General features: G+C 48.6%; 1 protein-coding gene across 2 annotated transcripts; it reads right to left on the minus strand.

Annotated features, from left to right (window-relative positions):
- Nucleotides 1-1,950: 1,950 nt before the first annotated feature.
- Upk2 (uroplakin 2) lies at nucleotides 1,951-4,386 on the minus strand. Of its 2 annotated transcripts, none has more exons than XM_087563770.1 (5): nucleotides 3,809-4,386; nucleotides 3,244-3,375; nucleotides 3,009-3,115; nucleotides 2,661-2,731; nucleotides 1,951-2,295 (listed from the first exon to the last, which is right to left on the minus strand). In XM_087563770.1, the coding sequence occupies exons 1-4, from the start codon at nucleotides 3,882-3,884 to the stop codon at nucleotides 2,696-2,698; spliced, it is 351 nt and encodes a 116-aa protein (XP_087419896.1). In that variant the 5' UTR covers nucleotides 3,885-4,386; the 3' UTR covers nucleotides 1,951-2,295; nucleotides 2,661-2,695.
- Nucleotides 4,387-12,836: the final 8,450 nt, after the last annotated feature.

Here is a 12,836-nt window from a genome sequence, read left to right on the forward strand (position 1 = left end):
GCTCTTAACCACTAAGCCATCTCTCCAGCCCCAGTTTTTTTTTAATTGGATATTTTACATATTTACATTTTAAATGTTATCCCCTTTTTCCCCCTCCCCCTCCCCCTCCCCTCCAGTCTATTTTCTATTTTTTTTTTTTTTTTCCGGAGCTGGGGACCGAACCCAGGGCCTTTCGCTCACTAGGCAAGCGCTCTACCGCTGAGCTAAATCCCCAACCCCTTATTTTCTATTTTTTAAGTAGGTTTAGTGTGTGTGTGTGTGTGTGTGTGTGTGTGTGTGTGTGTGTACATGCATGGTGGTTGAAACTTTCATGCCACAGTGCATGTGTGGAAGTCTGAGGACATCTGTGTGGGTTCAGTTTTCTTCTTGCAACTTCATGTGGGTTCTGGGGATTGAACTCAGGTCCTTGACTCGCTGGCAGGAGCCTTTTCTGCCGAACTGTCTCACCTCCCTCTGTATTTGTTCTGTTTTTTGAGTTAGGGTCTCTTGGGCTCAGCCATTAAAGGCTAGGCTCACAACCAAAAAGTATAAGGGATAGGGTCTCTCTCTGTAGCCCAGGCTGTTCTGGAATTCACTATATAGTCCAGGGTAGCCTTGAACTTGGGCAATCCTCCTCAACCTCCCAAGAGTTGAAACCAACAGATTTACTGAGTACCTACTCTGTCCTCAGCTCTAAAGAACCAGGTGTTTTAGGTCCCTAAGATCAAAGTAGTTGGTCTCAGGGAACTTGCAGTCTGGAGGAGGGGACAACTGAGTCATCGCACCCACAACTGTGAGCCTGTGTATGTAACACTGTGGGGCAGGACAGGAATCAGAGGGTGGAGGGAAGGAAGGGGTTGATGAAGGTTAGACACTTCCCTGGGAAAGGGGCAGTGAGCTATGAAAACAGGAGGGTCTGAGAGCAGTCACAGGGCAGTCTAGGCACATGGAATCCTCTGTGCAAAGGCCCTGTGGCAAGAAAGCAAGCAGGCTACTGAGGCATGGTGGGAAAAGCTGAAAGGAAGCTGTGTGTTTCAAACCTGGTCCTAAGATCACCTTGTAGACTGGGGTTTTCGCCCTACAAGCAAAGAAAAGATCACTGCTTCTCACCAGGAATACATCTTGGTGAGGACAAAAACGAGGAGGTAGGCCAGGGAGATGTCTCAGTGGGTAACTGTGTGTGGTGAAAACCCAAAAACCCGAGTCTGATCCCTGGGACCTATGTGGAGGGAGTGAATGGACTCCCAAAAGTTGTCCGCAATGTATTTAACATACTATATGCACAGGCACGCGCACACACACACACACACACACACACACACACACACACGTGAGAGAGAAAAACAAAACATTTAATTGGGTGGTGGTGGCAGCACTCAGGAGGCAGAGCCAGGTGGATCTCTGTGAATTTGAGGCCAGCCTGGTCTACAGAGTTCCAGGTCAGCCAGAGCTACACAGAGAAACCCTGTCTCAAACAAACAAACAAAACCCCAAATAAATAAAACTTTCATAGAACAAAACTAAAGTTTAAATATGGACGAGAGTGACATCCCTGCCTGATTACCAGTGTTACCCTTGTCCCCTCTCCTGCAGGGGGCTTCCATCTCAGCTCTTGGTAGCATGGTCTTTACCCAGGCTTCAGAGCCTTTCCCATCTATGTTTTCTCTAGCACTTCCCTAAGCTCTGTCAGTGTCCCTGCCACACCCTCACATGGGGATCCAGCGTCTACCCCCTGCCTAACTCAGAGTCCTGCTTGGATCATCTTTTGAGGGCAGAACCCACAACTTAGCTCTGGGGCTTGGAGTGCTGTCATTGTCTCTGCCCCTGCTTGCCTCACACCTGGGAAGTCACCTTCAGGGTTTGGGGCTAGAGAGAATGACATGCATATGCCATTGACCTTGATGTTTTAGATATATGCATAAGGGAACCCGCTAAAGCGGTGACTCACACAGACACCATCAACGACACAGGTCGTGGGTCAGCCTTTATTGTGAGAATTAAGTACAGTTAAGAGAAAAATCAGCTTTGGTGGGACTTCGAGGGGTGGGGGGCTGGCAGGGAGTGTTGGAAGCAGAGAGAGGGGTACTGTCAGGAATGGACTCAGTGAAGAGGGCAGGGAGAGGGAGGAGAAGCCGGTAACTGCTGCCTGTTTGGAAGAGCCTGGGCTGCAGGAGAGCCTTCATTTGTGGGCACCCAGTGCCAGGGCAATGATAAGTCCCACGACCAACAGGAACATGGCCACAGACAGCAGCACCGTGATGACCACCATGCCTCCTGTCCGGGCCATTCCTAACCTGATAGACTCCATGTTTCTTCCTGTCAGAAGAAGACAGGGAAACCTTTGTGAGTTGAGTGGGGTCCCTAGCAACCCTGTGGTTTGCAGCTTAGTCCAGCCTCCGAGTAGCCACCAGCATCAGTTCAACTAGTTATCCAGCCAACCAGTCAAGCCAACATGGACCTCCCTCCCAGCAGTGCTTGGGAGCCACCAAGGAGATCTAATAGGACATCGTCCCTCTGCACAAGGAACCTTTAGTTCAGCAGATGAATGAACAGGAGGTGGCCATACCAAACACTGCAGGAGAGAGAGTGAGAGCTCTGAAAACAGTTTAGATAACTTGCTCTGGGGGATAGAGCCGGAGTTCAAGGAAGTGTGTGGCCACTGAGGTAGGCATTTTACTTACGGGGAAGCGTGGACATGGGAGTCTCTGGACTGGACTCAGTGGACATCCCCTTCTGTACTCGGTAGGATATGCTTTAGAGGTGGGAGTTGAGAGAAAGCAGAGACCCCCCAGTAGGTATCTGGCACGTGGGAGGAGGGGTTCCAGCCTCCATCTTCCAGTTATGCCTCCCATTTGTGCCCTCCTGGGGTGGAGGTTCACATTTCATACCCTTTAGCTGCACCCTCCCTAACCCATGCTTACCAGCAACTCCCTACTCTCACCCCACCTCCGCTCCCCTTTCTGTGTCCCACCCCCACGGGTGTCCGTTGGTACCTACTAGTATTTGGTTCCTGGTGTGAGGTTTGTCACCTGATATGCGCTGAGCCTTGTGACGGTGAAGCCTGCCCCGCTGTCCACCACGCTCACAAGCTCCCTGCGCCCACGGCACGGAGGCACCACAAAGCCCGACTTAACCACTGATGGGAAATTGGAGTGAAAGGCAAGATCAGTTTTCTAGCAGTCCACTCTTGTAAAACGGTCAGCTTTTGGGTGTCGTTAAGAGGGGTTGAGATGAGGAGAATAAATGGGTACAAGGGAGGCCTACCTTTGCTGTCATTGGCTCTCCGGACCATCAATGTGGCATTACCTCCGGTGAGGTGACAGGGAGGCAAGGCAATTAGCAGGCTTTCTGTTAGCGCTGGGGACAGCAGACCAGAGAGGCTTGAGATGTTGAAGTCTGTTAGAGAGCCAAGAGGAAAACCAGAAGGAGTTAGCCCTCTCTTAACTCAGGGCTGGGGGGTGGGGTGGGGGTGGATGGGTGATCATTGCAAAGGGTGCCGAGACAGAACAGGACCGAATGGATATGACCACCAGATGGCAGGCTTGAGCTGCAGATGGTGGGTACGCCGCCGCAGTGCTTGGGAACTGGACTAGACTTTGGCATCCAGTCAGTCCCCAGTCTCGCCCAACCCACACAAACCTTAGACCCTTCCCCATATTTCTCTACTCCTAGATCTGGAAGAAGCCCAGGAATCTGTCACCTGATCCCTACCACAAGTAACTCTCAACCCCAGTCAGCTAGACCAAAGCTCTCGTTGAGAGCCCTGGGAGAGACAATGCTCCCAGTCTAGAACTCTGAAACCCTCCTCCCTCCCACCAGAAATAGAGACCTGCAGCCCCGGGAGCCAGGACAGCCAGCAAAATCAGAAACAGGCGCAAGGTCTGGACAGGCAGTGTGGATGCCATACTGTGCTGGGAACTGGATCCTGGAACAGCTTCAGGCAGGCTGGGGCTTCCAGGGCCAATGAGGCCCTGCCCCAGGGTGGCTGATTTTTGTCTTGGAATGGGAGGGGCTGCTGGGAATCCAGTCCAACTTGCCCCTTGGCACTGTAGCCTCAGGGAGGGCCCCCAGACAGGTTTTTCAGGATGGGGAGCTGGCCCTCAGGCCTAAAGGGGGATGCTCTGGCTGGGTCCTGGCAGCTTAGTTAGCTGGAGGGGAGTATGACTCTGGAACTCCCCTGTCTGAAGCACAGGGTTCCTGTACATGTGTCTGCGTCCTGGAGGTAGGAGTTTCCCTAGGAGGGCCATGAGTTCTAAAATTGCCCTGCTATGAGGGAAAACCCCCAAAGATCGAAAGGGCTTTGGTTAGTAAGGATGAGAGAGAGGAGGTTGGTTGGGTAGGATGGGGATAGCAGAGCCAGAGAGATCCAGTTCTGGTGTTAACTGAGGCCCAAAAAACTGCCGCTCTGGGAGAAGCTGAAGGTGTCAGTATGAGTCTTGAGATTTCTCCAGAGGGTGGAGACAAGGGAGGTCTGGGAAAGTTACCAAGCAAACACTGGTCCAGTCCAGCAAGGGTAGTGGGCTGTGGTGTATGTACAAACAGACCTGGACAGCAAGGGTTTGTTCAGCTGGTAGAGAGTAAAGAAGAAAAACCTCAGGAAACAAGAGACTGGAAGATCCCGAGTTTCAGGTGTATTTTGTCTTGAGGTATTTGTATTGTTTGTTTGTTTGTTTGTTTGTTTTTGCCAGCCTAGGTTACACAGTGAGTTTCTGGTCAGCCTGGGTTATACAGGGAGACCCTGTCTCAAAACCAGTCCAGTGAAACAGTGTACACAGTGGTGTACGCTTTTAATTCCAGCACTCAAAACACAGGGGCTGGAGGATCTCTGAGAACTTGAGGCCAGCCTAGTCTACAGAGTGAGTTCCAGGACAGCCAGGGCTATGTTGAGAGATCCTGTCTCAAAAAAACAAACAAGGTTGGAGATTTAGCTCAGTGGTAGAGCGCTTGCCTAGGAAGCGCAAGGCCCTGGGTTCGGTCCCCAGCTCCGAAAAAAAAAAAAAAAAAAAAAAAAAAAAAAAAAAAAAAACAAACAAACAGGGCTGGAGAGATGGCTCAGTGGTTAAAAGCACTGACTGCCCTTCCAGAGGTCCTGAGTTCAATTCCCAGCACCTACATGGTGGCTCACAACCATCTGTCATGAGATCTGATGCCCTCTTCTGGTGTGTCTGCAGACAGCTACAATGTACTCATATATATATATATATATATATATATATATATATATATATATATATCTTTTAAAACAAACAAGCAAAAATCAACAAGAGTAACAACAAAAGCAGGGAGAGGTGATGGTGGCCCATGATTCTAACTGAAGCACTTGGGAGACAGAAACAAGTGGATATCTGTGTTTGAGGCTAACCTGGTCTATAGACTGAATTCCAGGACAGCAAGGACTATACAGAGAAACCTTATATCAAAAACAAACAAACAAACGAACAAACAAAAAAGGTTGGGGATTTAGCTCAGTGGTAGAGCGCTTGCCTAGCAAGCGCAAGGCCCTGGGTTCGGTCCCCAGTTCCGAAAAAAAAAAAAAAAAGAAAAGAAAAGAAAAAAACAAACAAAAAAGCAAAAACATAAACAAAAACCAAACAAAAAATAGTAACAAAACTCCTCAAGACAAAACAAGCCTGTAACAACAAAAGATGGGTCTGAGGGCTGGGGTGTAGCTCAGTGGTGGACTCTGTGCATGTGGCTCTGGGTTTCGACCCCTGGGATGACAAATACTATTTTCTGTTGGGGAAAAACAACACCAGCCACAGCTTCTCTGGCTGCTTCCTGCCCTGGGCTAAATGAGAGAACAGATGGAGGTTCTCCAGTCGTGGAAGAGCAATGTGAATTCAGTCACCCCTCCTCTGGACACTGGCCAGGGGCTCTGCAAGCCCTCTTGAACAGCACTGCTTTTTAAAGATGTGGAACCTGAGACTCAGGTTGTCACTACAAAGTGGCTGCAGGGGTGTGGCTTTCTCAGATGGGAAAACTCTGCAGGGTCTGCTCTAGGAACCACCTATTTCCCCCAATCCCAGAGAAAGGGTTGGGTCCTAGTAGAAAAGTGGGGGGCGTGAAGGGCTGATGGGATTCTGTCCTTTCCTCCATGGTGGGTAGACTTAAAGTCTTAGATGTGTGTAGGGGGGCATAGAAGACAGAACTTAGGGGCTCTGGTAGGGAGCAGGAAGAGCTCGCACCTGAGTGTCTCCAAATTTACCGTGCAAGGGACTGCTAGGAAACTGGATCAGATGCAGCTTCTGATTCGGTGGGTCTGAGGTAAAACATGAAACTGCATTTCTTTCAAAAATTTAAATTTGCATTTATTATTTTGGGTATGTGGATGCCTGTATGCGTGCTACAGTGTATATGTGGAGGTCATAGACCAAGTTGTGGGAGTTGACTCTCTCTTTTCACAATGAGGCTTCTGAGGATCAAAGTGTCAATCAATCAGTCGTCAGGCTTGGTGGCAAGAGGTTTTTTTTTTTTTTCTTTCTTTCTTTTTCTTTTTTCGGAGCTGGGGACCGAACCCAGGGCCTTGCATTTGCTAAGCAAGCGCTCTACCACTGAGCTAAATCCTCAACCCAGTGGCAAGAGTTTTTACCTGTTGAGCTGTCTCACGGTTTCCTAAAACTTCCTAAGGTGCTTACAGGTAAGGCAGAGACACTGACTCACATTTGGAGTTAGCAGATGCTCTATTGGTGTATACACTCACACACACACATACACACACACACACACACACACACTCATATACACAGAGACACACACACTCATATACACTCATACACACACTCATATACACTCATACACAGACACAGACACACACTCATACACACAGACACACACAGACCCACACATTCACACACACAGACACACACACTCATACACACACACACACACACACACACACACACACACACACACACAAATGCAAAACAGGACAGAGGTCTTCCTCGAGCTGCCAGGACAGGCTGCCTTTGGGTGGAGAACTGGAACTGAGTTCTGCTTTTCCGGCTCCTTGGCTTTTGTCCCCTTTAGATGAGATCTTATCCTCACTTTACACACAGAAAGATCACACATGAAGGAGAACTGGCAGTGGGGAAGAGGGCTACATGATGGGGTGTCAGGGTCAGGAGCTCTTCCTGGCAAGCCTCAAGCCTCAACATAGCACAGTGTTTACATAAGGGTTTAGGAGCTGTCTCTTCCCATCTGGGCTAAGGAGGAATCGGGGAGAGGACTGGTTTACTGCAGAGCAGAGCACATAGGTTCACTCTTAAGCCCCATTTGAAATTAGAAGTGAGACAGAGTGGGAATGGAAAGAACAGATCTCTGGTCACATTTTTAAAGGGATATGAGGGTCCTGTGCCTTTAAGCCCTTCCATTTCCCTCCAATACCCCCCTCACCTTCCCCACCCTAACCCTCCCCAGGTTTCTGGAGGAGCAGAGTTGCGTCTTCTCCCTGCCCTGCCGAGCTGCTCACTGGCTGCTCTGGAGGCTGTGCTTTGCGGTCTCCATGGAAACCATTAGTTGCTAAGCAACTGGAGCATCATCTGTGCTGAGCTCTCGCATCTAATTATCCCATCACAGTGGCTGAGAAGGGTTTGGGGAGCTGAGAGGAGGGGGAGGCCCAGCACAGGAGCAAGAGGATAACTCTTTGAGCAGAGTGGCTTCACTGACAGTACTGAGATCATTTAAAGTCACAGCACCCTGTACCTCTGGAGGATTTTCTAGTGGCTAAGTAAGGGAATCAGGGCCAAATGTCTGGACTCTCTCCCCTAAATCCTGTCTTCTCCTTGATTCTTGAATATGAATTCCCTCAAGTTCCCTCTCCTTCCTCCTTACATATATGCTCCTCAAGCCCACAGACATTTATTGAGTACCAGGGATGCCCCTGGAGTAATCGAGGTGGTACCGCTATGATAAGTGGGATAAGTTCTTGCCCCTTGGGCCCTTCACTTTCCTCTTCTGCTCAGCCAGCTCTTAAAACAGACCCCCTCTTCTGGGACTGCAGTCTATGTCACCTTCTTGAACTACAGTCGTTCTGCAGCCTGAAGAATTGGGATCAGAACCAAGGTCTGCCTGATAGATCCACAGTCCTACCTCAATAGGTCTCTACCTCCCAGTCAACTAGAAAAATATGCCTGTCTCACGAGGCATGCCAGACACTGATGGTGGTCGTTGTACTCTGGTGGTGAGTGTTGACTTACAACTTTGGGTGAGCTGCTTTGAACCGTTTTTTTTCCCCAACTTGAAAATGGGAAGCTGTGTTCATTTCTCTTGAACTGGGGTCTAACAAGACATGACAAACATAAAAATGATTTAGGGCAAAGATGCAGAAAGAGAATTGAGACCTGAGATCCAGGAGCACAGTGGACACCCTGAGGGCTTGGGCCTAGAAGCCAGAGGTGATGCTCACCAAATGCTGGTTTGTTGGAAATGTTGAGAACCATTCCCTAAATGTCTGAGGCTGGACCATTCCCTAAATGTCTGAGGCTGGACCATTTCCTAAATATCTGAGGCTGGATGATGCTATAGCCAAAAGGAAAATTCCATCATTTAGGCTTGGAAGAGACCTGAAAACACTTTTTTTTTTAAGGCCAAAATAACCATTTGCCCCAAACAGTTCATCTTTTGACCTTGGCTAAGTTATCTTCCTTGATTCTTCAAATTGTAGTTGCCATTTCAAGTGGATTTTTTTTTTTTGGTTCTTTTTTTCGGAGCTGGGGATCGAACCCAGGGCCTTGCGCTTCCTAGGTAAGCGCTCTATCACTGAGCTAAATCCCCAGCCCCTCAAGTGGATTTATTTATTTTAAACAGATTTATTTATTTTATTTATATGAGTTCACTGTTGCTATCTTCAGACACACCAGAAGAGGGCCTCAGATCCTGTTACAGATGGTTGTGAGCCACCATGTGGTTGCTGGGATTTGAACTCAGGACCTCTGAAAGTTGCAGTCAGTGCACTTAACTGCTGAGTCAGCTCTCTATTCCGCCCCCCTTTGTAAATTTACTTATGTTATGAATGTTTTGCCTGTGTGTGCCTGTGTGTTTTGCCTGTGTGGGCACCATCTGGGCTGGTGCCCTTGGAAGTCAGGCCATCAGATCTGGGGAACTGGTGTTACACATGGTTGTGAGCCGCCATGTGGTGCTGGGAACTGAACCCTGGACCTCTGTAAGAGCAACAAGTACTTTAAACTACAGAGCTGTCTCTCCAGCCACTATAGTTTCCACTTCTATAGAAATGAAATAAAACCCATCTCGTGGGAATATGGTGATTATCAATCCAGCTAATTTATTTAAGGGTGCCTAGGAAAGTATCTGATTCAATAAATACTGATTTAAGTGATCCATCTTGTTCTCCTCTCCCCCTTTTAAGATTTTACTTTGGTGTGTGTGTGTGTGTGTGTGAGAGAGAGAGAGAGAGAGAGAGAGAGAGAGAGAGAGAGAGAGAACACCATCATTGTCCTCAGACACACCATAAGAGGGCATTGGATCCCATTACAAATGGTTGTGAGCCACCATGCCAGTGGCAGGGTTGAGGGGAGGTGGAATCTGCATTTGGAAAGGCTGAGGGACTTGAATTAGTCTCACACCTAGAAACTACAAACTTCTTCCTCAAGAAGGGGCCTGATGGTAGCCTCAGCTACTCTGGTGGCTGACTTATATCCTTTGCTGAAGGTTTGAATTTTCGCCTTTGAGATTCTTCACCAAAGTTCTGTAGGGGTCATTCTGACATGGATCCCCCTGGCAGTATAGAGGACAGACTGGCACCTGGTCAGATATGAGGTGAGGAGACTGAGGAACAGAACTACCCAAGAGAAAAGAAAACTGAGTGGCCAGGCTGTGGCCATCAGAATAAAAAGAGCAGGCTGTAGTGGCATCTCCATCAGTGGTGACGACAGAACAAATGACCTCCAGATTTATGGTTCAGATCAGACTTGAATGGCGGGGTGGACGAAGAATGCTCCCTGTGGAGCCTTTAAGTCGGAGGTGTCATGATTGCAGGCTTCCTCCATGATGACCCATAATGCTCCCTGCTTCCTGTTTCCTCACATTTGTGACTTTGTGGAACCTCTTCCCATCGTGTCAGAATTAATCTGTGCGGCCCATAGGATAACCCCAGAGGTGGCCTGGCGAGCTGGTGTGCACCCGTAGCTCTAACTACTTGAGAAGCTGAGGTAGGAGGATTGCTTGAGCCAAGAGTTTGAGACCAGCGACATTGGAAGGTTAAAGGCAGGGTGATCAGAAGTTTGAAGCCAACCTGGTCGACGTGAGACCTTGTCTCAAAAACAAGAGACAGGCAAGCAGATAGGAGGGAGGCGGGGAAAGAAATAGAGCTCAGGGGCTGGAGAGAAGGCTCAGTGGTTAAGAGCACTGACTGCTCTTCCAGAGGTCCTGAGTTCAATTCCCAGCAACCACATGGTGGCTCACAACCATCTGTAATAGGATCTGATGCCCTCTTCTGGTGTGTGTGAAAACAGATATGGTGTACTCATACATAAAGTAAATAAATAAATTTAAAAAAAAAAAAGAAGAAATAGAGCTCAGAATAGCCAGGGAAGATGCTGCACATCTATAATCCCAGTATTCAAGAGACTTTGGCAGAAGGATTTATAGGTTCAAGGCCAGCCTGAACTATAGCAGCTCTAGGGCCAGCTTAGGCCATGTCTTAGTTGGGGTTTCTAATGCAACAAAACACCATGACCAAAAATCAAATTGGAGAGAGGAGGATTTATTCAGCTTACACATTACTGTTGATTACTAAAGGAAGTCAGGCCAGGAATTCGAACAGGTGAGGAACCTGGAGGCAGGAGTTGATGCACAGGCCATGGAGGGGTACTGCTTACTGGTTTGCTCAGCGTGCTTTCTTATAGAACCCAGGACCAACAGCCCAGGGATGGCATCAACCACAGTGGGCTGGTGTCTACCATCTAATCATTCATTGAGAAAATGCCTGACAACTGGATCTCATGGAGACATTTCCTCACCTGAGGCTCCTTCCTCTCAGATGACTCTAGCTTGTGTCAAGTGGCTACACAGAACCAGACAGTACAGGATATAAATAAGACGAACATCTGTCTCAGAAGCCCCCTCCCCCTGAGGGCAGCAAGCAATGACTCACTTGAGGATGGGACCAGATGTTCCTCCTTGCTCACTCTGAAAGAGACAGAAGCACTTCCATGATGAGGTGAGGTCTCCATGGCACATGACTAGAGCTTCAGGCAACAGTGTTTGACAGGGAAGACATGGGGCTAAGTCTAAGTCTTTAAGCACCAAGGAAGTCATCAAAGGACTGCACCTCACCTGCCAGCCTCCCTGGCCTTCCTGAGGCAACACTCCTACACACACAACAGGTCTTGCTCAAATGGCTGACTCTCAGAACAAATGTTTACACTTACAAGTCACTACACTGGTGGTAGGTTCCCCAACATGAATAGCTAACCAATACAATTGCCTTGGGAAGTAGCCAGGGGGATATTATAATGGGGCCCATGAGTCATTAGCACAGACAGTCAAGTGACAGGATTCCCCTTTTGACTGGGGAAGGAGGAAGAAGACATCTACAAACAGGCTCCTGAGGTGGCAGAGGGCATTTTAAAGAGTAGAAGAAGAGAGGTCTATGAAGAAGTAATGAATAGTAGAGAAGGAGGGATAGATAGATGGAGCTTCAAAAATGCTGGGTCGGGGGGCTGGGGATTTAGCTCAGTGGTAGAGCGCTTACCTAGGAAGCGCAAGGCCCTGGGTTCGGTCCCCAGCTCCGAAAAAAAGAACCAAAAAAAAAAAAAAAATGCTGGGTCGGGGCTGGAAAGATGGCTCAGCAGTTGAGTGCTTGCTGCTCTTTCAGAGCACCGGAGCTGTTTCCAGCACAAGCACCAGGAGGCTCACGATTATGTGAAACTCCAGTTTAGGGGACTCTGGCTGCTCCTTTGGACCTCTGACGGCAACCACACACATTCAAGGCACACACTCACACACTCATCAATTGAAAAATCATTTAAACAATTTTTAAAAACGAAACATCACGTTGGTATGAAGATCATCAGGATTGGCAGAAACAAGTGAAGATTACTACTGGGCCAGGAAGCACAGGGCTTCTCCCTAACCTCAGGAAAGCAGTTTCCTATAGGCGAGGAACTCAAACCAGAACTGGAGGTGAGGTGCTAGGGTCAGAACAGGGCAGACAGCTCTTTGAGGAGAGCAACTGCTGTTCTTGTAAAGGACCTAGGTTTGGTTCCCAGCATCCATGTAGTGGCTCACAACTGTCTGACTCCAGTTCCTGGGGATCTGATGCCCTCCTTGACTTACACACACACACACACACACACACACACACACACACACACACACACACCACACATACACACCACCAGAGACACACACAGACACACATACCACTACCACCACCACCACAGAGACACACACACACACACACACACACACACACACACACACACCACACATACACACCACCAGAGACACACACAGACACACATACCACTACCACCACCACCACAGAGACACAAACACACACACACACACACACACACACACACACACACACTCAGTACACAGATATACATGCATGGAGAACCTCATAAACAGAATAAAAATAGGGCCCCATGGTAGCACACACCTTGGATCCCAGCACTCAAGAACCAGAGGAATGAGGATCTCTGTAGGTTTGAGGTCAGCTTGGTCTACAAAGTGATCTCCAGGACAGTCAGAGCTACACTGAGAAACCCTGGCGTGTGTGCTATATCGCACATGTGGAACCAACTTGTGTGTTGATTTTCTCCTTCCTCTGTGGGTCCCAAATTCAGGTCATCTGTTTTGCGGTAAGCCCTGCCAGCCCTGCTAGCTTTCTTCTG

Source organism: Rattus norvegicus, chromosome 8 (assembly GCF_021556685.1).
Source record: "Rattus norvegicus strain SHRSP/BbbUtx chromosome 8, alternate assembly SHRSP_T2T, whole genome shotgun sequence".
NCBI classification, from domain to species: domain Eukaryota; kingdom Metazoa; phylum Chordata; class Mammalia; order Rodentia; family Muridae; genus Rattus; species Rattus norvegicus.

Bases quoted from the DNA above. Each gene is read 5' to 3' on its own strand.
- Upk2 (XM_087563770.1), bottom strand. From the start codon at position 3,884: ATGGCATCCACACTGCCTGTCCAGACCTTGCGCCTGTTTCTGATTTTG. The intron at 3,116-3,243 runs GTAGGCCTCCCT...ATTTCCCATCAG, and splicing joins GAGAGCCAATGACAGCAAAG to TGGTTAAGTCGGGCTTTGTG. The intron at 2,732-3,008 runs GTGACAAACCTC...CCACCTCTAAAG, and splicing joins CAAGGCTCAGCGCATATCAG to CATATCCTACCGAGTACAGA.